This window comes from Macaca fascicularis, chromosome 11 (assembly GCF_037993035.2).
Source record: "Macaca fascicularis isolate 582-1 chromosome 11, T2T-MFA8v1.1".
In the NCBI taxonomy this organism is placed as follows: Eukaryota; Metazoa; Chordata; class Mammalia; order Primates; family Cercopithecidae; genus Macaca; species Macaca fascicularis.
The window spans coordinates 55,574,759-55,600,444 of record NC_088385.1 but is presented as its reverse complement, the minus strand read 5'-3'; the positions used below and the strand labels follow the sequence as shown (position 1 = coordinate 55,600,444).

The following is a 25,686-nucleotide window of genomic DNA, read 5'->3' as shown; positions in this document are numbered from 1 at the left end:
ATGGGACTCATGAGCACATTATTATTATTATTATTATTATTATTATTTTGAGACGGAGTCTTGCTCTGTCGCCCAGGCTGGAGTGCAGTGGCCCAATCTAGGCTCACTGCAAGCTCCACCTCCCGGGTTCACGCCATTCTCCTGCCTCAGCCTCCCGTGTAGCTGGGACTATAGGCGCTCGCCACTACGCCCGGCTAATTTTTTGTATTCTTTAGTAGAGACGGGGTTTCACTGTGTTAGCCAGGATGGTCTCCATCTCCTGACCTCGTGATCCGCCCGCCTCAGCCTCCCAAAGTGCTGGGATTACAGGCGTGAGCCACCGCGCCCGGCCATGAGCACATTATTCTAAGCGTAAGTGGTAGGTAACCTGATTCGGTATTTTGAAGAGGAAATTTTGATACCAAAAACAATTTTTAAGGAAATTTTGAAGTCAGGCAAAAAGGCCCCAAAGATCTAATTACAGGCCAGGCCTGCACAACTGAGAAAATGAGAGTATCACTTTCCCATTTTCAAACATTATAACCAACATTTCTCTATCTGATTCTGAAAATCCTGTAAGAAAGACAAGGCAGATGGTTTTACTCCCATTTCAAGAGAGTGATGATTTACCCAAGGTATATAGTTTGCAGGTACACGTGGCTGATAAATGTTGGAAACTGGCTTTCCCAACTCTTCTCTTTTCCTTGCCTGAAGCTCTGTCCTGGACTTAGGAATCCCAGTGGTGATTTGGAATAGACAAGACTTGAGCCGTGAAGGACAAGACTGCAGGGAGGGCTGGTCCTGAGGAGGAAGCATCTTGAGATATCTAGGTCTTGGGATCTTGGGTGGGGAATGGGCTGCCTGGGAAAGTGCTGAATTGGAAGGAGGAGCCAGAGGTCTGACTGAAGGAATGGAGAGGGGGCCTCAAAAAGAAGCCAGGTAGGCTGCCTTCCTCCCAGCTCCAGAATGGCACCCCCTCTAAAGCCAGACTCACCTACGTACATCCTGGGAGTGAACCCCCTTCTCCTTCCTGCTTCCACCATTATTCTAATCCTCAAAGGGTTAACCAGCTTTGACACGATTTTCCCATCTCCCAGGTAACTTGGGCAGCTGCTCCCTGCTGGAAATAAAAGTCCCAATTCCTCAGTTCGTTCACTTAGCAATGCACCCCAGCAGCCCCTCCAACCCCCAGCAGAGAAGCACAGCCCTTTGGGTAAAAGGTGCCTGGGGGCGAGGTTGCAAATTGGCACGTGCGGGGAGGGGCTCCTAGAGAATGGGGCGGGGGGTTGCGGGGGGCGGCAGGGAGAGTGCCCCTTCCCTGGATCTCTCCACTGGGTCCAGCAGGTTCGCCTCGGGGCCGCTGCCCCAGAGGCTGGGGGAAGAGGAAAGAAGTGGTGTGCGGGCAAGCAGGCCGCACACACCTGGCGCCTTGTGGAATGAGATCTTAATTAATTATTAAACTGAGTTCCCGCGGGAGGGCGCAGGGCCGTGACAGGCAGGGCGGGAATGGCTAGGTGGGGGCTGGGGCTGGGGCTGGGGCTGGGGCTGGGGCTGGGGCTGGGGCTGGGGCTGGGGCTGGGACAGGGGCCGGGGCAGTGAGGAAGTGGGGATGAAGAGTGGGCGCAGGGCGCGGGCCCAACCCCTGCGACCCTTACAGGAAGGAAGGCGACCCTTGGTGGGCGGGACGGGGGATGTAGCCGTGAGAGGTGGGTTTGCGGGCGCGCTTGGGGACCCCCGGGGTGAGGGCGGGAGAGGAATGAAGGAGGAGGCTGCCGGGGTGAAGGGAAGAGGACTGGGCTGCGAGGTCCCCTCCCCCCGGGGTCTTGATCCCAGAACAGTAGCCGCTTGTCTTCTCAGGACTGGGGGAGGAAGCGGCCGGAGGAGAGGAGGGGGCGCGCGGAGGGAGGGGTCCCATTATTTGGCCTCCTGCGCCCCTACCCCGCTGCTAGGAAGGGGAGTGGGCGACTCGGCCCCCGCTTCTGGGGAGGAGGAGGGGGGTGCCCAGACAAAAGGAGCTTGTGCCTTTAAGGCGGGGAGTCCGGGAGCCAGCGGGGAGGGGACTTCTGGATCCGGGGTAGAGGGCGGCTGCGCTGGACAGCTCGGGAGGGGGCGAGGGCCGGGCGGACGGCGGACGGCGGGCGGGACGGCCAGGACGCGCGGGCTCGGAGAAGGACCGCGGGACGGCCGGCCGGCCGGCCGGAGCCCGCGGGGGCGGCGGGGCGGGGGCCCGGGGCAGGCGCGGAGACTGGCCGGCAGGTGAGCGCGCGGAGGGCTGGGGAAGTGACCGCTCGGGCTCCCGGGGCTCCAGGATTGGAACGCTCCCGAGCGGCTCCCAATAGGAGTTTGTGGGTGGGGGCGCCGAAGCCTGGGACGGGTCGTCTCGGCAGTGTTTGGCGGGTTGCCCGAGGGAGTTGGGGTTGGCAAAGGGAAGTCATGGAGGCAGTGGGATCGAGGTCTCCTAGGTCCGGCGCTCACCACCCGCGTCGCCCGCTGCCGGCCTCCCTCCACGGGGCGAGTTCCAGGCTTGCCCGGAGGCCAGGAGGACCTGGCACGTACTGGGGGAGGGGCTGGCCTGAGTTTTTTGCTGCGGGGCTGTGGGGTGAGTCTCTGAGTTTGGGAGAGATTCCATTTAGGGGAGAGGAACCGGCCTGGGCAGAGGCAGGGATGCCCTCTGTCTGCGGGAGTCCCTCTCCTTCGCCTCACCCCAAACCTTGGGAATGAAAGGGGTGGGTTCGGCTCCCCACATCCCCCAAGGCCTGCCGCAGGGTGGGCAGGGGAACTGACTTATTCAAAGCAGACTCTTGGGCTCGACTGAAAGGCTAGAGGTGGAATCAGGCGTGGAAGCCTCTTTGCCCATATCCTCCCCTTACCAGACTACCCCTGTGAGCTGGAGGGACTTGGTGGGGGTTGCACAGTAAGGCTTGATGTGGGAGCCCTCTGTAATCTTTAGGAAGAGCGAGGACTGGGGATGGGAGAAGGCGGCAGCGGGCACTGGACCAACAGATAAAGGCCCTGGGTAGTCTCCTCTACATCTGGAAAGGCCCAGAATTGAAGAAGTGAGGCCCATGTCCCAGTATGGTGGGCGGTGCTGGCACTGCTGGGCCCTGCCTGGGCAGTGCCTCTTGCCATGAACTTTCTGAAGTCGTTTTAAATCCCCTGGAGCCTCCTTTTGCCAAGGAGGGCAGGGGCAGATGGGCCCTGGGGATGGGATAGACAGGAGGTGGCCAGGAAGGCTTGGCAAGGCAGTAGGCAGAGCCATCCTTAGGGCTGGGCCTTGGCCTTGGCGGGTTCCAAACTCTGGTCTCAGCCTGATCAGGGTTTGGGAGGGACTTGAGGTCTGGGACTGAGCCTGGGCCTGCCAGGCTGAATGGGACATGGCTCTGGCTGTGGGAGCCGGTGGTGTGAAGAGCAGCAGATCTGTGAGAGAGCAAATGGACCAACACTCAGGGAAGGAGGAGGTCAGAGGCACAAGGCTTAGGAGCCTGACTCCGGGGAGGAGGGAGGTGGTCTGTGCTCCCAGAGCTCTCATAGTGATGGGTTGCTGGACAAAGTGGGTTGGGGGACCATATAGAGTTTTGTGGCTTGGAACAGTGCTCTCCCCTGTTCCCTGCCATACTAGTCTGGCATGGGGTGCCAGAAATGCTGGGAGGCCGGCAAGTTCTCAGGGATGGGCAGTGCCTGGAGTGGAGCCCAGAGTGGGATGGTTGCAGTTGGTTGGACAATTACACAGCTCTGAAGCTATCCCCTTAGGGAGTCAGAGTGTTCCTGGGAGGGTCATGCATTCTCCTGGATAGTGTCTGCCCCTTTCTCTGTGGGTATGAGCCAGATGCTAGGATGTGTTTCCAGGGGGCTGGGAACCTGGCCAGAAACTAGTCCTTTGGAAAGAGGTCTGGGCCAGTGGTGGGGGTGGGGGGTTGTGTGGGGGGAGATAAGAACAGGGAAGGGGACTGGTGAATGAGGGGAGGCTGAAGCAAAATGTTGTGGGTGCTGGATGGTGGTGGGAAACCTGCTCACTCTGGGCTCTGTCTCCAGCAGCTCTGGGGACTAACAGCCAAGGACATAGGGACTGATAGAACCAGGCATCTGACTGGCTAGAAAGACGTGTGTTCTTGCTCATGATTTTCTCATTTTTCCATCTCTTGACGCTGACAGAGATTTGGGTTTAAAGTGTTGTAGAGTGAGGAGAAGAACTAATATTTTTCAAGTGTGTACTTCATGACAGGCATTATTAGATTCTTTCCAGAGGACAATTATTATTTCCATTTTACAGATGAAGGTACTGACACAGAGAGGTTAAATAACTTGCCCAAGGCAGTGCGGCTAGTAAATAATCACGCTAAGGTTTGGAACCTGGTCTCATGCCAAAGATCATGCTTCTAATGAAGTATTTTGAAGAGCCAGGCTTTCTTTGGTGACCTTTTCCAAATGCCAGCCTGACCAAAAGTCTTGTATTCCTGATCTGTCCTTCCAGATGGTGCTGTTGGTGATGTTAAGAGGTTGAAGGGGCCAGGCATGGTGACTCATGCCTGTAATCCCAGCACTTTGGGAGGCCAAGGAAGGCGGATCACCTGAGGTTAGGAGTTCGAGACCAGCCTGGCCAACATGGTGAAACCCTATCTCTACTGAAAATACAAAAATTAGCCGGGCGTGGTGGCAGGTGCCTGTAATCTCAGCTACTGGGGAGGCTGAGGCAGGAGAATTGCTTGAACCCGGGAGTCAGAGGTTGCAGTGAGCCAAGATTGTGCCACTGTACTCCAGCCTGGGTGGGGCAGGGTGAGACTCCATCTTAAACAAAAAAACAAAAGGAGGTCGAAGGACATACTGCTGTGGGATATAGGAGAAGGGATGCCGACAGAACTTGGCTGAGGGTGACCCAGGGATGGGAGTTTTGGGATATGTGGAGAATTCCCCAGCCTGCCTTCTGCTTGTGGGTCCCTGGGTGTCTGCTTTGAGTGCTGCGCATCTGGCTTGAGCTCTCATTCTGTGGCCACCTGTGGCAAGTGCTGGGTATTCCTCCATCCTGTCCCCTACTGAGTACAAATGTCAGTGCTGCTAGCTCAGCAGGCTTGAGTACAAGGGACCCCTCAGGGTACTGTGTGAGCATAGAGGAGTGTGGCCCTGGTGGGGACACAGGCATGCGTGGATGACAGTGCTTTCAGCCTCATCTTATTCTGACCTGGGCTCAGCCAGGAGTCACACTAAATGTATCATCATGGAGTCCTCCCACCTCAGTTAATGACATTTCCTCCAGGAAATGTGGGATCTGGGACTGATTTGGTTACCATGATCTCTATAACTTGAGCCAGCCATATAAAACTGCCATGGACATCAGTTTTTGTTTATATATATTTTTCCTTTCAAATCTGTCTTGTGCCCCAGGGGGCCACAGGACTAGTTTCTCAGGGTTTTGGTGAAGATCAGATGGAATTAGGGATGTGAAAAGATCTTGAACAGTTTAAAGCATGGAGAAAGTGCATGGAATATCATTCATCCATCCATCTAGTCATCCATCTACTCAATGAACATTTAATATTATTTTATTTTTTGAGATGGAGTTTCGCTCTTATTGCCCAAGCTGGAGTGCAATGGCGTGATCTTAGCTCACTGCATCTGCCACCTCCCAGATTCAAGCAATTCTTTCACCTCAGCCTCCCGAGTAGTTGGGATTACAGGCGCCCGCCACCACTCCTGGCTAATTTTGTATTTTTAGTAGAGATGGGTTTTCACCATGTTGATCAGGCTGGTCTGGAACTCCTGACCTCAGGTGATCCACTCGCCTCAGCCTCCCAAAATGCTAGGATTACAGGTGTGAGCCACCACATCCAGCCTCAATATACACTTGTTTAGGTCCTTCTAAGTGTTGTGGATATGGCAGTGAGAACAGCAGGTCAAAATCCTTGCCTTCATAGAGCTGACATTCCAGTCAGGAGAGACAGAAAATGAACACATAAGAAAAATATATAGAATGGCAGTTGCTGATTAGAGTTATGGAGAAAAAGCATAAAGCTGGGAAAAAGATAGAGAGCTCCAGGAAAGGGGGTTGCTATTTTAATAGGGTGGTCAGAGAGAGCCTCACTGATAAGGGGACATTTGGGATGTGACCTGGAGGAGCTCTTGTTCCAGACAGAGGGAACAGCAGACACTGAGGTCCCAGGCTGGCCCGTGCGGGGTGTGTTGGGAAAGAGCAAAGAGATTTATATGACTGTGGTGCAATGAGGAAGCTGAAGAGCCTTAGGATTATCACTGTTAGCTGTTTCACGAGGTCAGGAGATCGAGACCATCCTGGCAAACATGGTGAAACCCCGTCTCTACAAAAAATAGAAAAAATTAGCCGGGCGTGGTGACGGGTGCCTGTAGTCCCAGCTACTCAGGAGGCTGAGGCAGGAGAATGGTGTGAACCCAGGAGGCGGAGCTTGCAGTGAGCCGAGATCTTGCCACTGCACTCCAGCCTGGGTGACAGAGCGAGACTCCGTCTCAAAAACAAAACAAAACAAAACAAAAAACCAGCATATTTTTTCTTCTGCTTCTGTTGAGAAAAATCAGATCGGGACCCACTGGCAATAGTCTACAGCTGCTAGGTGGTGCTTGCCCAATGCACAGGGTATGAACTCTTTTCCTCCTAGTTCTGAAGCATAAGCTGCATCACTCATTGACTTGGGCACTTGAGTTTGTGACCACCAACACATCAGTGCCTTTTAGGGAAATTTTCAAGTATACGGGCTTTGGGGTCAGACAAATCTGGTTTAGAATCTTGGTTCTCTCACTTATGTGGCTGCTGGATCTTTGGGCAAGCCTTTCTTCTTTTCTTTTCTTTCCCTCCCTTCCCTCCTTCTTTCCCTCTCTCCCTCCCTCCCTCCTTTTTTCTTTCCTTCCTTCCTTCCATTTTTTTTTTTTTTTTTCAGACTATGGCTGTTGCCCAGGCTAGAGTTCAGTGGCGCACAATCCTGGCTTACTGCAGCCTCCACTGCCTGGGCCCAAGCAATCCTCCCGCCTTAGCCTCCTGAATGGCCTGGTCTGTAAGTGTACACCACCACACCAGGCTAATTTTTATTTATTTATTCTTTGAGATGGAGTCTCACTCTGTCACCCAGGCTGGAGTGCAGCGGCGCGATCTCAGCTCACTGCAACCTCTGCCACCCGGGTTCAAGCAATTCTCCTGCCTTAGCTCCCGAGTTGCTGGGATTACAGGCGCCCGCCACTGCGCCTGGCTAATTTTTGTACTTTTAGTAGAGACGAGGTTTCACCATCTTGGCCAGGCTGGTCTTGAACTCCTGACCTTGAGATCCACTTGCCAGGGCCTCCCAAACTGCTGGGATTACAGATGTGAGCCACCGTGCCTGGCCCAGGCTAATTTTTTAAAGTTTTAATAGAGGCAAGGTCTTGCTGTATTGCCCAGGTTGCTCTCACATTCCTGGCCTTAAGCCATCCTCCTGTCTCGGCCTCACAAAGTGCTGGGATTACAGGTGTAAGCCACTGTGCCTGGCCTTGGAAAAGTTTCTTTTCCTGTGTCTCGATTTCTCACATGTTGAATGGGGATACCCTTGTTGCCTACATCCAAGTAATTGTATGACGATGAAACTCATAGCTTGTCAGTGGGAAGTGCTTAGGTAATGAGCTACTAGTGGTGGCAGTGGCTGTGACGGTGGTATTAATACCACTTCCATTGGATGGTCTCTAATACTATCTCCTTCCTTCCCTACCAGCAACATGTCATGGTTTAGTGGCCTCCTGGTCCCTAAAGTGGATGAACGGAAAACAGCCTGGGGTGAACGCAATGGGCAGAAGCGTTCACGGCGCTGTGGCACTCGGGCAGGTGGCTTCTGCACGCCCCGCTATATGAGCTGCCTCCGGGATGCAGAGCCACCCAGCCCCACCCCTGCGGGCCCCCCTCGGTGCCCCTGGCAGGATGACGCCTTCATCCGGAGGGGCGGCCCGGGCAAGGGCAAGGAGCTGGGGCTGCGGGCAGTGGCCCTGGGCTTCGAGGACACAGAGGTGACAACGACAGTGGGCGGGACAGCTGAGGTGGCGCCCGACGCGGTGCCCAGGAGTGGGCGATCCTGCTGGCGCCGTCTGGTGCAGGTGTTCCAGTCGAAGCAGTTCCGTTCGGCCAAGCTGGAGCGCCTGTACCAGCGGTACTTCTTCCAGATGAACCAGAGCAGCCTGACGCTGCTGATGGCGGTGCTGGTGCTGCTCACGGCGGTGCTGCTGGCTTTCCACGCGGCGCCCACCCGCCCTCAGCCTGCCTATGTGGCCCTGCTGGCCTGCGCCGCCGCCCTGTTCCTGGGGCTCATGGTGGTGTGTAACCGGCATAGCTTCCGCCAGGACTCCATGTGGGTGGTGAGCTACGTGGTGCTGGGCATCCTGGCGGCAGTGCAGGTCGGGGGCGCCCTCGCAGCAGACCCACGCAGCCCCTCTGCGGGCCTCTGGTGCCCTGTGTTCTTCGTCTACATCGCCTACACGCTCCTCCCCATCCGCATGCGGGCTGCGGTCCTCAGCGGCCTGGGCCTCTCCACCCTGCATTTGATCTTGGCCTGGCAACTTAACCGTGGTGATGCCTTCCTCTGGAAGCAGGTAGGTGGCCAGGGAGGTAGGGATGGAGGGCAGCAAGTGGGGAATTTCTCACCTCATAAGCAGGTGGGGGCTTAGTGAGGAAGGGCGGGTGAGTCATGGGTGGAAGCTGGGTGCAGGGATGTCTGGCTGTATCTGGGAAGAGGAGCAGGAGGTGGGAGGCCAGGGCTCAGGGGTCCACCTCCACGTGGGATCTGGGGTAGAAGGCACTGCTGAGGGGAGGGAGGGCCCCAGGACCCAAGCCTGAACTGTCACCATGGGCCCCAGTCTCTGGCTCTTTAGCCGTCTGAAATAGTGGTCTGTAGAGATAGAATGTGGGGCTGGAGGCAGGGGTGTGGTATATAGCCCCAGGGCCGTGGTAGGGCTGAAAAGGCAGTGCAGGCTGTGTCCAGGCTTTAGCATCTCTGTTAGCAAGGTGACACCGGAGGATCAGGTGCTGGTGCCATCCATGGAGAGCAGCTCTAGGTGGTGATCTGGAGGTATAGAGCAGGTTTTGGATGTTGTCAGCAAGGGAGGAGTCCCCTCTTTTCCTGGACCAAGGCCACTTCTGGGAGGACAGGGAAAGTGAAGAGCTGGGGTCAGTTCTCTCTGGGCTGGATGTAGTTTGAATGGGGTTGGACTGTTGAAGAGAGGAACATTAAGTCTGATTGTATCCCACCTTCCCCATGCTGGGCACCAGGGACCTGGCCGCCTTTCCTTGAGGTTCTCAGTCCATGCCTGTTGCCGCCTCCAGGCTCCAAGTGTGTGTGAGGTGGGACTCCATGGCTCCGTGTGGAGTGGCTGTAGGCTGACCTGCTTATCCAATGGGCTGTATTCTTCTCTGTGGGATCTTAGACAACTAGCCTCACCTCTCCCAGCCTTAGTTTCCCAGTCTGCAAAGCTGGGATAAAAATAGCATCTAGCTCATGTTGCTGTTGGGGCCCCACCCTTTCCTAGAGTGGAGTAGAACCCAACTGGGCAGTGTTCACACCTGGGGGCAGGGAGGTGTGGGGAGTGCTGGAAGGCATGGTACCCAGTGAAGGGGTTTCTGGGAAGTCTCTTTAAGAGAGATGTTAGTTTGTGGATCTGCCATCTCATGTTACCCCCTGCCCAGGGAGCAGAGGCCAGGTCCTTCAGGCACTGCTGTAGGCACAGCCCCGCCATCAGCACACCACCCGGGTCCTCCACTGGACCCTATCTAGAGAGTGCTATCTTACTCAAGGTTTTGAGGGCTTGTGGCCTGTTGCCCACCCTGCCTCACCCACAGAGAGGAAGTTGCCTGGGGAACCCAGGGTGAGAAGCTAGGTTCTCTGGCATGATGCCCTTCTCCACCCAGCCTGTGCTACAGAACAGAACGTACCTGTTTTTTGTGTGTTTTGTTTTTGAGACGGAGTCTTGCTCTGTCATTAGGCTGGAGTGGGGCAGTGGTGCGATCTCAGCTTACTTCAGCCTCCACCTCCTGGGTTCAAGCAATTCTCCTGCCTCAGCCTCCCGAGTAGCTGGGACTACAGGAGCACGCCATCACGCCCAGCTAATTTTTGTATTTTTAGTAGAGACAGGTTTCACCATGTTGGCCAGGATGGTCTCGATCTCTTGACCTCGTGATCCGCCCTCCTTGGTCTCCCAAAGCGCTGGGATTACAGGAGTGAGCCACCTCACATGGCCAGAATGCCAGAACACATGCCAGAATGTACCTTTTTAAAAGTAACCTTATAGCCTGTTTGTTTGTGGAGCACGTGCCCTTAGGGCACCGTCGGACATCTTAAAGGGCCAGGTTCTTCCGCCCCAGAGCTTCTCTTCCAGGCTGGCTCTCAACCAGGGCTTTATGGCTGGATTGCCCTCCTGGGGAAGGAGCTTAGAGGTGGTGTCTCCTTTCCCCCTTCCTCTCTGGCCAGGCATGGGCTGGGTGGGCATCTCTTCCCTATTCTCAACTGGCATGGTGCCCAGAGTCAGGCCCAGTGCCTGACTGGGGAGGTGCAGTCCCGGGGAGGTGCAGTCCCAGGAAGGCCAGGACTGTGCCCATCTCCCCAGGAGTGTGTGGCTACAGCCTCACCTAGTGGGTCTCGACAGGCACATTCTTGGGGCAGTAGCGAAAGTCACTGCTGTGCCTGTGCCAGTCCTTGGGGTCAGGGCTGCCCTTACAACTTCCTCTGGGCCGAGAAACATTCCCTGTGCCCGTTTGGGTCTGAGGGTTTCTAGATGGGTGGGGTTTGTGGCCTCCTTCCTCGTCTACTTGGGCAGCCCCTTCCCAGATCCACCCTGCTCACAGTCACAGGAAGGAGGCTGTGTCCCCACCAACCCACTCACTTAGACACATCGAACAGTGTCGCCCAGTGACCCAGGCCCAGCGTGGAGTCTCCTCCGGTCCCCTGGCATCCATTTTTTCTCACAGTCAGATAGGGACGTGTGTGTACAGAGTTATTTCAGTCTCGTCCCCCTTCCCCTTCCCTCCACCGTGACTCACATTTTCCTCTTGGGCTCCTGGGGCCAGGAAGGGAAGTTGCCTGGTTTGCCCCCCTTCCCTTCTCCCCCACTGGGGGCTATTCTTAGAAACCCCCAAGGGAGATAGTGTGCCCCTCTCTTCACCCCTGCTGCTGGGAGGGGGAGCTCAGCCTAGTTGATCCTGGGCCTGTGAGCTGGACTGGGAAGGGAAGCTAGGAGGCCCATCCCGGAGGCTGGCGCTGGAAATGGCTAGGGGTGAGCCAGGCCTCCCCCTCGGTTTTACCCAAGAGGAAACTGAGGTCCTAAAGATTAAGTGACCTGCCCAATTTTGCAGGACTAGTTCTAGTTCAAGGCAGAGCCCAGAACCTCTGGCTTCCAGGAGGTGCTTCTGCTGTTTCCCTCCCTTCTCCTTAAACCAGAGCCCGGCCCCATCCAACTCTGGGGTGGAGCCACAAGCTCCAGGTTAATTCCTGAGTTTCCAGAAACACTGAGGCCAGCTTCCCTTAGACTTGCTTTGTAGCCAATGCCACTGATGATGATTGGGGACTGAACATTCCTAGGGTGGAGGCCCTAGGCCTAGGGCCTGGCAGGGCCGAGTATCAGAGGGAGTTATACCTTGAGGGGTGGCCAGTCATGGTGGACCCCATCTCCAGTTAGAGGACATCCTTTGTATCAGTAGAATTGATGACTCTCAAGCCAGGGCTCTGAGGTTGGGCTTGAGAGCTTGACTCAGTAGAGTGAGTAGGAATCTTGGAAACCTGGAATGTACTACACAGTGTGGAATGCACTAGATAGATAGTAGGATTAGGACACAGAATTTGGAGTCTGATTGTCCTGGGTTCAAGTCTCACACTAGCCACTAACAGCTGTGTGATCTTGGGGAAGTTACTTGGCTTCTCTGTGCCTGAGTCCCTTACCTTTAAAATGGGATATTGTTACCTATTTCATAGAGTTTTAAGAAATGTGTTAGGGGCCAGGCGCGGTCGATCACGCCTGTAATCCACACCCATAAGCACTTTGGGAGCCGAGGCGGGTGGATCACTTGAGGTCAGGAGTTCAAGACCAGCCTGACCAACATGGTGAAACCCCTTCTCTACTAAAAAAATATACAAAAATTAGCCGGTCATGGTGGCAGTTGGCTGTAATCCCAGCTATTCCTGAGGCAGGAGAATCGCTTGAACTGGGAGGCGGAGGTTGCAGTGAGCCGAGATCAGGCCACTGCACTCCAGTCTGGGTGACAGAGCAAGGCTCTGTCAAAAAAAGAAAAAAAAGAAATGTTAGTCAGTATATAGAAGGCACCTACAGAATCCTGGCACATGGTAGGCAGCCAATGAACTAGCTACCATAATAATAATGACAATGGTGATTATTGTTACTAAGTTATGTCAAGTCAGGGAGAGGCTTTAGAGATCTTCTTCTTCCTCTTTGGGTTATAGATGAACAAACCCAAAAGATAGGAGGTGACTCATCCTGGGTCACTCACAGGAGGATGTAGAGCTCAGGTCTCCTGGGTGCTGTCCTTAAGGAGGAGCACCTGCAAAAGGAGCAGCATTTGTCTTTCGTGTGGGGTGTTTGAGGAGCAGGAGATACAGGGTGCTGGAGCTGGGCCCCATGACTTACCTGGCCCTGGTTGGTCTTCTGCTTCCAGAAGCTGTGAGAAGATCTCATTTCTAGTCATGGAGGATTCAGGCAGTTGGCTGGGATCTGGGGTCCTGTGGGTCATGCGAGAGAGATATTGCAGGGGTGGCAGTAGCTTGGGGACAGAGAGGGTGCAGGACCCTGGCTTCCTTCCTCAGAGAACCTAGCAAGTTGTGTGAATGTGTGTGTGTGTATTTGGGGGGGTAGGCAGAGGAGATGGTCACTATCTGCCTCTACCACCTCCTGCAGCTCGGTGCCAATGTGCTGCTGTTCCTCTGCACCAACGTCATTGGCATCTGCACACACTATCCAGCAGAGGTATCTCAGCGCCAGGCCTTTCAGGAGACCCGCGGTTACATCCAGGCCCGGCTCCACCTGCAGCATGAGAATCGGCAGCAGGTGGGACTGCTCCCCTGGCCAGGGCCTGCCCCCACCTCACCCCCACATAACTTGCAGATTGGATTTGCTGCCTTGTCCGGTTCCGTGGAGCACAGTGTGATGGTTCCCCTGGGTTGTGTGTCACAGAGGCCCTATGATACTGGGGTTTTGTCCTGTCCAAGGGAAGGAGGGCGTGGACAGGAGCACATCTGGGGGCTTAATGGAGGGTGGTCAGAGGGGGCTCTGACAGGGGAAGGTCAGGCCACAGTCCAGAAGGGAAGGTCTTCAGAGAAGTCTGGGAGGACTCTGGTGATGTGGAGAGACCAGGAGGGATTGAAATGTGAGGCCAAGAGTATAGTATGCCTATTGGAACCACTGGGCTAGGAGCGGCTGCTGCTGTCGGTGTTGCCCCAGCATGTTGCCATGGAGATGAAAGAAGACATCAACACAAAAAAAGAAGACATGATGTTCCACAAAATCTACATACAGAAGCATGACAATGTCAGGTAAGGTGAGGGCAGGAGGGTGCCAAGCAGGGCGGGGGGTCTGGAAGTCTTTGAGGGCTATGTGGTCTGTTCATTCTCTGCTGTCATCTACAGCATCCTGTTTGCAGACATTGAGGGCTTCACCAGCCTGGCATCCCAGTGCACTGCACAGGAGCTGGTCATGACCCTGAATGAGCTCTTTGCCCGGTTTGACAAGCTGGCTGCGGTGAGGGTGCTGGGCCTTGGGATTGGGCCTGGGTGTTGACCGTGGTGAGAGCATAGCTTTGCTGGCAGCAGCTGGGGATTTGGGAGTAGATAGAGTGTGCGTTGAGGGTGGTGGGCCATGCAGGCTGGGTGGGCAAGAGAGTAAAGGTTACCCTTCTCTCCAACTCTTTCCCATTCAGGAGAATCACTGCCTGAGGATCAAGATCTTGGGGGACTGTTACTACTGTGTGTCAGGGCTGCCGGAGGCCCGGGCCGACCATGCCCACTGCTGTGTGGAGATGGGGGTAGACATGATTGAGGCCATCTCGTAAGCAGTGCCCCATTCCCAGGCTTCCTGGAATTACGGGTTCCCCAGACTGCTCCTACTTTTTGATGAGACCTCAGGAGATTTCCTCAGTTTTGGCTATTTCTCTGTCTTTGAAGTCTGTCTGTCACTGGGAAAGTGACAACCTGTGCAAAGACCCATGCGGACCCTTAGACTCCCAGCCAGCTGAGATGGGGCGGGGACAGCCTGTGCAGTAGGGGAGTTGGGCTAGAGGGAATGCCATCTGTGCAGGCCAGAGGGGATAACAGTGATTCCTCTTCTCCTAGCTCAGTTCCACAAGATGCTGCTGGGCCCCTGCTGGTGAACACAGCCCTAACATTTGTCCTTGAGCCCCATGCAGCCTTCTGCTCATGTCCAACCAAGGCTGTGCTCCTGTCCCCTGCATCTGGGTCTGTCCTTGCCCACTGGGCCCTGAGGGGAGTGAAGGGCCTGGGCTGTGGGCTGGGGGAGGAGAAGACTGCCAGGAGCTGATCTGGGGCTGCATCCTCCCAGGCTGGTACGTGAGGTGACAGGTGTGAATGTGAACATGCGCGTGGGCATTCACAGCGGGCGTGTGCACTGCGGCGTCCTTGGCTTGCGGAAATGGCAGTTCGATGTGTGGTCCAATGATGTGACCCTGGCCAACCATATGGAGGCAGGAGGCCGGGCTGGGTGAGTAGGGGGGCCCAGGTGGTGGGGGATGGGAGCAAGGTGGGAGAGCCAGGGTCTCACCCTCTTGGCCATGTACAGCCGCATCCACATCACTCGGGCAACACTGCAGTACCTGAATGGGGACTACGAGGTGGAGCCGGGCCGTGGTGGAGAGCGCAACGCATACCTCAAGGAGCAGCACATTGAGACTTTCCTCATCCTGGGTGCCAGCCAGAAACGGGTCAGGGCCGGGGCAGGGCTGGGGGCAGGGGAGCAGGAAGAGGGACAAATGGGGAGGAGCAGGCCAAGGCCTCCTCTGGGCCCCTCTTCTGAGCCTGTACCCCTCTTCTGAGCCTGTACCCATGCTGCCCACACAGAAAGAGGAGAAAGCCATGCTGGCCAAGCTGCAGCGGACTCGGGCCAACTCCATGGAAGGGCTGATGCCGCGCTGGGTGCCTGATCGTGCCTTCTCCCGGACCAAGGACTCCAAGGCCTTCCGCCAGATGGTGAGGGGCCCTCAGCACCAGACCTAGGGCCTCTTTTTCTTGGCTCCCTCAGTGTCCCTGACCCTGTCCTTTCTTCTTGTGACTGTCATTTCCATGTATGCTTTCTGGTATTGGGGCAGTGGGAAGATTTCATCTCAGGGGTCCCAGTGCCCCCAGAAGATATGGTGGGGACACCCTCAGCACAGTGTTGGGGTGGGAGAAGGGGCTGCAGAGATGAATGTTGTTGGCCTTTCACCTCACTCCACACTCTGTCCCTTTCTCCAGGGCATTGATGATTCCAGCAAAGACAAGTAAGTCAGGTTATTGAGGGAGAAGGTACTTGCACCCTGGGATGGGGCTGGGGGGAGCCAAAATCCTCCTTTTCCCTGACTTTAGGTGTGTTGTATGTGAGCAGGAGCCACACCCCAGCTCTCCCTCCCTCCCTTGGGTGCTGCCCATACCTTTCCTTTCATTGTTTCTCACGTGGCCATGCCCATGCATCTGGTGAAGCCATGTCTCCTGCCCTCAGCCGGGGCACCCAAGATGCCCTGAACCCTGAGGATGAGGTGGATGAGTTCCTGAGCCGTGCCATCGATGCCCGTAGCATTGATCAGCTGCGGAAGGACCATGTGCGCCGGTTTCTGCTCACCTTCCAGAGAGAGGATCTTGAGAAGAAGGTTTCAGGGATACAGGGCAGAAGGACAAGGGCTGGGGGAGGGGCAGGTCGCGGCAGGGAAGGCTGAGCACAGGTGAGGGCACAGGTGTTTCTGGGGGATGGAGAAGGGACCACAGAGCAGGGTGGGGATTTCGTCAGTTGGGCCAACTGCATCTCCTCCCTGTTGAGACGCCTAGTAGTGCCCTGTCCTTGCTGTCCCTGCCTTCCTTAGGGAGGGCCCAGCACCCAGCTCAGCCTCCTCTCCTTCAGTACTCCCGGAAGGTGGATCCCCGCTTCGGAGCCTACGTTGCCTGTGCCCTGTTGGTCTTCTGCTTCATCTGCTTCATACAGCTTCTCATCTTCCCACAGTGAGAGTCCTGCCCTTCCTCTCTTAGCTTCTCTCTTCTCCACCGCTTCCCAGAAGCTTCCTACATACCCACACGGGCCCACAATTCCTGGAGCCTGCATCCCTGCTTGTTCCAGAGGGTGGGACAAGAATGCCCAGATCTTCCAGAATTAAATGATTTTTCTGGCCCTGTTCTGCCCCAGCTCCATCCTGATGCTTGGGATCTATGCCAGCATCTTCCTGCTGCTGCTGGTCACCGTGCTGATCTGTGCCGTGTACTCCTGTGGTTCTGTACGTAGGGGGACTTCTGAGGCTGTTGGGAGGGCAGGCTGGACTCCAGACAGGGAGGAGGTCACATGGGGAGAGGGAGGAGAAGGCCATGCCTGTTCCACTGGGCCCCATCCCTGGTTGGCCTTCCTCCTTGGCTGATACAACCTTCAACTCTTCGTCTCTTGATTCCTCTAGCTGTTCCCTAAGGCCCTGCAACGTCTGTCCCGCAGCATCGTTCGCTCACGGGCACATAGCACCGCAGTTGGCATCTTTTCCGTCCTGCTTGTCTTTACTTCTGCCATTGCCAACATGGTAAGGGTCCAGTGGGAATTCTCCCACCTCCACTCTGTGCCAAGCACTGTCCTGGACACTGGGGGTACAGAGGGGAATAGGACATATTTTCTGCCCTCAGGGAGCCCCCTCCCAGAATAGGGCAAGGTTAACTCCAGTTCTCCCTCCTTGTTCTCCCAACCTCTTGTCATCCCTGAGTGAGTACTAAGGCCCATGGGGTATAAGGTACCTGGGCATAGCCCAGGGCAGGGTACATGGCTTCACCAGGTACCTAGAAACCCTTCCCCTCCTTGGCTATCCTGATACACCCCTCTACTTTTGCAGTTCACCTGTAATCACACCCCTATACGGACCTGTGCAGCCCGGATGCTGAATTTAACACCTGCTGACATCACTGCCTGCCACCTGCAGCAGCTCAATTACTCTCTGGGCCTGGATGCTCCCCTGTGTGAGGGCACCACGCCCACCTGCAGCTTCCCTGAGGTGTTCAAGCAGTGCTCAGGCGGTGGGGGGGGGCTGTCCTGGCACAGACATCGGCCCTTCTGTGCCAGACCTAGTGATGGGCGCTGGGGACCCAGGAACTCACCAGAGTCTCCCACACTAGGAGCAACCAGGGGCCCTGGTGTGGTATAGGGGCTGGACATGGAAGGTGGAGGATATGGGGGTTTGAGGGGTATGGCAGAAAGGTTAGGTCAGGCAGGAGAGTGCAGGGCTCTCCCTGCCCAAGGGTGCTGTGGCCTCTGCCTTCACCCAGTGCTGCCTCTGCCCCCCGCAGTACTTCATCGGGAGCGTGCTGCTGAGTCTCTTGGCCAGCTCTGTCTTCCTGCACATCAGCAGCATCGGGAAGTTGGCCATGGTCTTTGTCTTGGGGCTCATCTATTTGGTGCTGCTTCTGCTGGGTCCCCCAGCCACCATCTTTGACAACTATGACCTACTGCTTGGCGTCCATGGCTTGTGAGTTTATTCTCAGGTCCTTTAATACCCCAGGAGCTTCCCTGACCTTGCTGGGTCACTGTGAGCCTCTCTGGTGCCCAGGCCCCTTGTGCTCTTGGAATGCCACAACTCCCCTGTGGGGGAAAGGGAGGAGATGGAGGAGTTCCCAGCATGTGACCCCAAATAGTTACCCCAAGGAAACCCCAGTCCTGGGAAATCCTTGTGTCTTTAGGCTAGACATTAAAAAAAAAAAAAAAAAAAAATTCCCTCTTGTATTTGCATGGTGCTTTCACATCCACCATCTTAACCACCCATAGGACATACAGCTGCTTGGTGGCAGGGCTCTGGCTAGGAACCAAAGCTTCTGACTCCTGCTTGGGGGCTTTGCCTGGGACATCATACTGGCTTTTCCTCTGCAAAACCCCATTCCTTTGATATGTGGCCGTGGCTTGTTGTAGTAGAAAAAGCCTCTGGTGTCTTCTGGGTTTGAATCCCTGCTCTGCTGCTCATTAGCTGTGTGACCTTAGACAGGTGAGTTAGCTTCTCTGAGCCTCAATTTCCTCATCTGTAAAATGACACTGTCACCTAAATCACAGAGTCGTTGTAAAGATTATAGTAACTGACATTTATGGAAGGCTTACTATATGGCAGGAACTGTGCTAAGCCTTTTACATACATTATTTAAATCTGATCCCTGCTGTACTGATGGGGAAGGAGGCGTAGAGAGTTAAGCGACTTGTCTCAGGTCACATAGCTGGTAAGTAGAGGAGTCTGTAAGAGTAGAGGTTTTCTTAACCTCTACTTTTAATGAGTTAATTAATGTAAGTAAAAGCCCTGGCCCAATGCCTGATTTCTAGTATGTGCTTAGTAAATGCAGTCTGTATCTCCCCTTCCACGTGCCCACCCAGCAACCCAGGAAGCACTGATGACTTTGTCTCTTCTCTCCTCTTGCCAGGGCTTCTTCCAATGAGACCTTTGATGGGCTGGACTGGTAAGTGAGGGCCCCGAGGCAGCAAAGGGTAGGGCCATTAGATGCCTCCTTCAGACACCAAGCATGTCTCTGCTTATCCTTAGTCCAGCTGCAGGGAGGGTGGCCCTCAAATATATGACCCCTGTGATTCTGCTGGTGTTTGCGCTGGCGCTGTATCTGCATGCTCAGCAGGTGGAGTCGACTGCCCGCCTAGACTTCCTCTGGAAACTACAGGTGACCGGGTGGGCCTTTGGGGGAAGAGGAGGAACCTAAGGGTGGAGCCCGGGCCAGGCCAGAAACGTATCTCCTGCTAGCTGGCTAAGCCTCAGGCCGCCCCTAGGCCCACCCTGGTTCCATGCCTTCTCTGTGCCCATCCCTTACTCCTTACCCCATCCTGTACCTGCCCCCTTTACCCCTTTGCCTGTTCTTTAGGCCTCATCTGTCCATGCCTTTCTGCCTCTGTGTGATTCCCTCTGACTCCCACTTCCAAGCCTTGGCCACTACACCCACCCCTTGTGAATGTCAGGCAATGGGTGATGGGTGTGGTGTCCACAGGCAACAGGGGAGAAGGAGGAGATGGAGGAGCTACAGGCATACAACCGGAGGCTGCTGCATAACATTCTGCCCAAGGACGTGGCCGCCCACTTCCTGGCCCGGGAGCGCCGCAATGATGAACTCTACTATCAGTCGTGTGAGTGTGTGGCTGTTATGTTTGCCTCCATTGCCAACTTCTCTGAGTTCTATGTGGAGCTGGAGGCAAACAATGAGGGTGTCGAGTGCCTGCGGCTGCTCAACGAGATCATCGCTGACTTTGATGAGGTACTTGTCCAGTTGGCTGGTGCTGGCAGAGAATTGGGGGGACTTGGAGACCAGGGATTGGAAGGGACGAGTGGCACTGGGAAGAGAAAGAGAGATTTGATGGGACTCAGAGGCATCAGGGGTAGGGGTAAGGGCAGGCATAGTGGAGGTAGAGGTAAGAACCCATGAAGGGGCCAGGCGCAGTGGCTCACGCCTGTAATCCCGGCACTTTAGGAGGCCGAGGTGGGCGGATTATGAGGTCAGGAGATCGAGACCATCTTGGCTAACACGGTGAAACCCCAGCTCTACTAAAAATACAAAAAATTAGCCGGGCGTGGTGCGGGCACCTGTAGTCCCAGCTACTCGGGAGGCTGAGGCAGGAGAATGGCGTAAACCTGGGAGGTGGAGCTTGCAGTGAGTCGAGATCGCACCACTGCACTCCAGCCTGGGCAACAGAGTGAGACTCCGTCTCAAAAAAAAAAAAAAAAAAAAAAGAACCCATGAAGGTGTCAAAGGCATCAAGGGGGTCAGCCCTAGTGGGGCAGGGTCATCATTGTTGGGGAGCAGGGGAGGACTTGATCTGTAGGGGGATAAGATAGGTACCAGGTGGATGTCACTGAAGAAGAAGGCAATGGTCTGTGGACAGAACCTCATGAGACCAACCAAGCAAGATGGTCCTCTGAATAGAGAAAATTGAAGCAAAATGTGAGGTAGTGTCCTGAACATCCAGGTCAGGAATGGGCTGTTCACTGTTCTGGAGGGAGGTCACTTGCTCACCCTGGGACTCAGTATCCCAGAAGGTGAGGATTGGAGAAATTGCTTAATATCCCACCTGTGTGTCTGTGTTCTGTGAGTGAGCTACGGGAGAGACCTTCTTAAGCTGTATGCCCAAGTCCTGCCTGGAGTCCTAGGGGGCTTGTTTTCCCAGCTTGTCAGTCTTACACTGGTAGCAGCAGCTGGAAGGGGGCTCTTGAGACAGGAAAGTGGGCAAGGGAGGCAAGGCGTGGCAAGAAATGAGTGTTGGGGCAGGGCTGGGTTTGGGGTATTTGCCTTGACAGCCAGGTCCCCTTGTGTTGTTCAGATCATCAGCGAGGAGCGGTTCCGGCAGCTGGAAAAGATCAAGACAATTGGTAGCACCTACATGGCTGCCTCAGGGCTGAACGCCAGCACCTACGATCAGGTGGGCCGCTCCCACATCACTGCCCTGGCTGACTATGCCATGCGGCTCATGGAGCAGATGAAGCACATCAATGAGCACTCCTTCAACAATTTCCAGATGAAGATTGGTAAGAGGGCTTGGTTGCTTGGCAGGTTTTCCCAGGACTGTTTCTGGTTGAAGCTGGGATTATAGGCTGGGGATGGGATCACAGATTTCCCATCAGGGCTCCTGTGGGGTTTTCTTCCCTCTGACCTCCTATATCAAGTCTGATATTAAGAACAGAGATCATTAGGCACTGTCCTAGAAATTTTTGAGCATACTTTAATACTGATATTATTATCCCCTTTCATTGGATAGAGACTGACTCTCAGATTAAATAACTTGCCCAAGGTCAAATAACTAGTAAGTGGCAGAGCTGGGATTAAAAATCACGTTTATCTAAACTTGAATACTTCTGTCCTTATATGTGACCAGTCCAATAAGAGGTACTTCCTCTCAAATGAACTGGTGGATGGGAGTCAGACTATCTGGTTTGAATTCTGGCTGCTCCATTTACTGGCTTATTTGAGAAGTCTTCTAACTTCTCTAAGCTTCAGTTACCTTATCTATAAAATGGGGATAAAAATACCTACCTTTTAGAGGTATTAAAAGGATGGGCCGGGCGCGGTGGCTCAAGCCTGTAATCCCAGCACTTTGGGAGGCCGAGACGGGCGCATCACTAGGTCAGGAGATCGAGACCATCCTGGCTAACACGGTGAAACCCCGTCTCTACTAAAAAAATACAGAAAACTAGCCGGGCGAGATGGCGGGTGCCTGTAGTCCCAGCTACTCAGGAGGCTGAGGCAGGAGAATGGCGTAAACCCAGGAGGCGGAGCTTGCAGTGAGCTGAGATCCGGCCACTGCACTCCAGCCTGGGAGACAGAGCCAGACTCCATCTCAAAAAAAATAAAAATAAAAATAAAAGGATGAAGCCAGGCAGGCTTCATGAGGTCAGGAGTTCAAGACTAGCTTGGCCAACATAGTGAAACCCTGTCTCTACTAAAAAAAAAAAAATACGGCCAGGCGCGGTGGCTCACACCTGTAATCCCAGCACTTTGGAAGACCAAGGTGGGCGGATCATAAGGTCAGGAGATCAAGACCATCCTGGCTAACATGGTGAAACCCCCGTATCTACTAAAAATACAAAAAATTATCCGGGCATGGTGGCGGGCGCCTGCAGTCCCAGCTACTTGGGAGGCTGAGACAGAAGAATGGCGTGAACCTGGGAGGCAGAGCTTGCAGTGAGCCGAGATCGCGGCATTGTACTCTAGCCTGGGCGACAGAGCGAGACTCCATCTCAAAAAACAAACAAACAAATTAGCTGGGTGTGGTGGTACGTGTCTGTAATCCCAGCTACTCAGGAGGCTGAGGCAGGAGAATCTCTTGATTCTGGGAGGCAGAGGTTGCGGTGAGCCGAGATTGTGCCACTGTACTCCATCCTGGGCAACAGAGCAAGACTCCATCTCAAAAAGAAAAAAAAGAAAGGATAAAACCATGTAAAATGCTTACTAGAGTGGTTGACATGGAACAGGCATTCAGGAGATTACTGTTATAGCATGGCTGCCGTGACTCAGGGGAGCTCCTAAACTGAGGTGCTCAGGTCTTCGGGTGTTTTTGTTTGTTGTTTTGGGTTTTTTTTTTTTGAGATGGGGATTTGCTCTGTCACCAGGCTAGAGTGCTGTGGCACAATCACAGCTCCCTGCAGCATCAACTCCCAGTCTCAATCAATCAATCTGTTCTCCCACCTCAGCCTCCTCAGTAGCTGGGACTACAGGCGTGTACCACCATGCACAGCTAATTTTTGTGTTTTTTTGTAGAGATGGGGTTTCACCATGTTGGCCAGGCTGGTCTTGAACTAGATCGTTCTTTACAACCAGGAGACTTGTCCTTTTTCCATTTTTTTCTCTGGGTCCTTCTACCTGTTCCAGGAGGTGGGATGACTCCCTGGGTTTAGCCTGGAGCATGCACTAGTCTCTTGCTGTTCTCCCCACCTCAGGGCTGAACATGGGCCCAGTCGTGGCAGGTGTCATCGGGGCTCGGAAGCCGCAGTATGACATCTGGGGGAACACGGTGAATGTCTCTAGTCGTATGGACAGCACGGGGGTCCCCGACCGAATCCAGGTGAGGGGAATATGAGCAGGGGCTGGGAGGAAGGTGGGCCCAGAGGGCTTCCATGGTGTCTCTGCAGTCTGCTAGGACAGGGGTAGGGTGGCTAGTGTTCTGTGTATGGTGGGGTGGGGGTTGGGGGAAGGGAGCTAGCCTGACTAGAGAACCCCTGGGCCCCTGCAAATGCAGCAGGAAGGATTCCAGGCTAAGCGGGCTCCCCTCCCACTCCCCCAGGTGACCACGGACCTGTACCAGGTTCTAGCTGCCAAGGGCTACCAGCTGGAGTGTCGAGGGGTGGTCAAGGTGAAGGGCAAGGGGGAGATGACCACCTACTTCCTCAATGGGGGCCCCAGCAGTTAGCAGGACCCCAGCCACAAATTCAGCTGAAGGGATCAAGGTGGGCATTGAGTGGACTCTGTGCTCGCTGGGTGGAGCTGTGGCAGGGGGCACTGAGCCTCCAGACCCTGCTAACCACAAAAGGGAACATCCCAGCAGGCTGTGCTTGGATCATGATTGTCTACCCTCAAGCTGGAAAACAAGGGGCTACCTACCAAGAGGATTATGCAAGTGACTTTCTTTCTTACTTGGGGTAGGGCTGTTCCCTCTCCAATCTTCCAGCTTTTGGGAGCAGGGGAGGGGTCAGTAGCAGAAGCAGAGGGAGGCCTCTTGCCTGAGGGATTAAAATGGCAGCTTGCCATGCCTACCCTTCCCTGTCTGTCTGGGCAGCAGATTCAGGGCTGGGCCCTTCTTTTCCCTCTTTTTTCCTGGGAATATTTTGTACAATATTTTGTACAAAGACAGGCATGAGGAGTGCCTATTCCATGCTTGCCTTTGCAATACCTGCGTCCCCAGCACTGGTCCTGGGCACTTCCCCACCGCAGCCAGGTGTCCCTCCTAGGCACAGAGCAGAGGAGGGAGATGCTCTGGGGAGCCAGCTTTGGCCATATTTCAGGAGAATGTTTCCATGTGCCAAATTCTAGTCCCACAATCTGTCCCCAAAGGGGAACAAAGGGACCTCTGACAGCTTAGATTTAGCCCCAGTTCCTGCACGCTCCAGGGAACGGGGCGTCTGGCCTCACTGGTACTGTGAAAATGCTCAGAGAGCAAGCCTGTGTGTGGGGATATCAGGTCAGGAGCTGGAAGTTCACCTGCAGGTGCCAAAGAGCAGGCAGGCCAGGGCTGGGGCGGTGCCAGACTCTGATCTGAGGACCCCGATGGGGTCCAGATCAGGTCACTCTGCCCCAGTGCTCTCTTGCTGTCTACTGGCAAGGGGGCATGGAGCATCTCTCCCTCTTCTGTTGCCAAATAGAAAAGGGTCAGGGCATGGAGAAAGATGACCCTGATCCCAAACCTGCCCTCCCAAGTCTCTGGCGTTGGGGAGGGCCTGTGTGTTTGTGTAACTGTGTGTGCATGTTGGTCTTTGTGTGCATATCTGTTTTCCAGGTCTGTGAGTCCTTGTGCTCCTGCTCCTCAGCTCTCCACCCCAGGTTGCGTCTCTCCTGTGGGCCTCTGTCTTCTGGGAATAAAGCAGGGTTTCCTATTTCAGGGGATGTAGAGAGACGCCCAGATTACACAGGAGTGGGATGGGGTGTGGTAGCAAAAGGAGGGAGAGGAGTCCTTTTTGTGCCAAATCCCTAAGTGCCGTTTGGGGGCCATGTGTGCAGCATGACTCTCCCTGTCTGTGGCAGGGACCCAAGCGCTTGCTTGAGCCCCAGTGCTCCATGCTAGCACTTGAACTGTCTGGGGTTTGATGGACAGAGGCTCAGGAATTTCCTGGCTTCCCCAGATAGTGTCCTGGGACATGGTATGCTTTGGGGCTGGGGTAGCATGGAATCCCTCTGAGGACCCGGATACTGGTACTATTGGGTGGGGAAGAGGAACCTTAAACTTGGCTTTCTCCAGCCTTCAGCCTGAGTCTAGCATGTTTCTGGCTCCCCAGACCCTTGTGAAACCTTGGGGGCTGGCAGAAGGGTTAGGAGGTTGAACTCTAGATTCCCTTCCTATCTTTGCCTTCCTTTTACCCCTTTCCCTGCAACCTCTTTGACTGTGGCCTGAATTTGTTGGTCCCTCAGTTTCTCTGTCTGTACCTATTTAAGCCAAAGGCACTAGCCTGAATTTTGCTTGAAGATCACTTTGTCTTGGAAGTGACTAGAGAGGCAGAGGAGAAGGGTTTCCAGAGTTACTGGGTTTGGGAGTGGAAGGGGCAGGCAGTGCACTTGCCCCTCCTCATGCCCCTCTGACACCAGCTCCCTGTGGAGGCCTGGTTTCTGGGTACTGCCTCCCTTGGGCATCTTCATGCATCAACCAAATGGGCCATCAGGTACTTCATTAGTCATGGCAGAAGGAGGGGAAAAGACTTGTTTTTCCAGACAGAAAGTCTACTCCCCTGCCCCCAGCCATAGCCCTGGATAGGAAGGGATAGGAAGAGACTACTTGGTGCCATGGGGTAGGGGTGAGGGTATAAGTAGATCAGAGTGGGAAGACCTCAGCCTTGGGTGGCTTGTCTCTGCTTTTTGCCAGGTGGGAGGGCCTGTCCACACCCTGGCTCCCCGTACCACAGTGCCAGCCATGCCCTTCCCCTGGGCAACCATTGCCCCTTTCCTCACCCAGTTGGTGGAGGAGTCAGGAGATGGGAGGCCATGGGCTTTGGTTTTGTAATGTAACCACTGTGGGGGTGAGGGAGGATGGTGTACCATGTATTTCAGTGAAATATTTAATATATTTAAATATCAATAAAATCAAACTCTTTGTAAAATTCCCTGTTCTCTGTAGCTGTTCTGGGCCCTGGGTGGGTCAGAAGTGACAGAGCCTGGTGTAGGGGGCGACCTCCTGCCCCAGGGCTCCGTGGGCCTCTCATCTGTGGTCAGAGGACTTCCTGTGGCTTTTCCCTGCTAAGGAGAAGCTGTAGTAACTTCAGAGAGTGTGACTACTCAAGGCCTTTCAGCATCATGAGCTCCAGTATATGCCTTCCCAGATTTGTGTGTG

At 54.7% G+C, this 25,686-nt stretch overlaps 1 protein-coding gene and 1 long non-coding RNA gene across 8 annotated transcripts; one reads left to right on the top strand and one right to left on the bottom strand.

The window, feature by feature from the left end:
- Positions 1-574: 574 nt before the first annotated feature.
- LOC135966225 (uncharacterized) lies at positions 575-1,085 on the bottom strand. Its single transcript, XR_010579383.1, has 2 exons — positions 974-1,085; positions 575-780 (listed from the first exon to the last, which is right to left on the bottom strand). It is a non-coding gene; the product is annotated as an uncharacterized lncRNA (long non-coding RNA).
- Positions 1,086-1,476: 391 nt separating this feature from the next.
- Positions 1,477-25,456, top strand: ADCY6 (adenylate cyclase 6). Of its 7 annotated transcripts, none has more exons than XM_065524130.2 (22): positions 1,477-1,685; positions 7,683-8,550; positions 12,856-13,005; positions 13,369-13,490; positions 13,584-13,695; positions 13,874-14,001; positions 14,512-14,670; positions 14,749-14,890; positions 15,027-15,155; positions 15,420-15,445; positions 15,664-15,811; positions 16,060-16,157; positions 16,339-16,426; positions 16,601-16,717; positions 17,021-17,179; positions 17,472-17,650; positions 18,585-18,620; positions 18,704-18,833; positions 19,155-19,418; positions 20,479-20,683; positions 22,592-22,716; positions 22,936-25,456. In XM_065524130.2, exons 2-22 carry the CDS (start codon positions 7,687-7,689, stop codon positions 23,059-23,061), a joined length of 3,507 nt encoding a protein of 1,168 aa, XP_065380202.1. In that variant the 5' UTR covers positions 1,477-1,685; positions 7,683-7,686; the 3' UTR covers positions 23,062-25,456. The 7 variants fall into 7 exon arrangements, 3 of the variants coding, with proteins under 3 accessions (XP_065380202.1, XP_045221092.1, XP_065380203.1); XR_012420202.1 differs by lacking the exon at positions 1,477-1,685 and adding an exon at positions 2,056-2,235 and having other exon boundaries at positions 18,709-18,833; XM_045365157.2 differs by lacking the exon at positions 1,477-1,685 and adding an exon at positions 2,056-2,235.
- Positions 25,457-25,686: the final 230 nt, after the last annotated feature.

Coding starts and splice junctions, on each gene's coding strand:
- ADCY6 (XM_065524130.2), top strand. CDS start 7,687: ATGTCATGGTTTAGTGGCCTCCTGGTCCCTAAAGTGGATGAACGGAAA. Junction 8,551..12,855: donor ATGCCTTCCTCTGGAAGCAG/GTAGGTGGCCAG, acceptor CACCTCCTGCAG/CTCGGTGCCAATGTGCTGCT. Junction 17,651..18,584: donor CTGCTTGGCGTCCATGGCTT/GTGAGTTTATTC, acceptor TCCTCTTGCCAG/GGCTTCTTCCAATGAGACCT.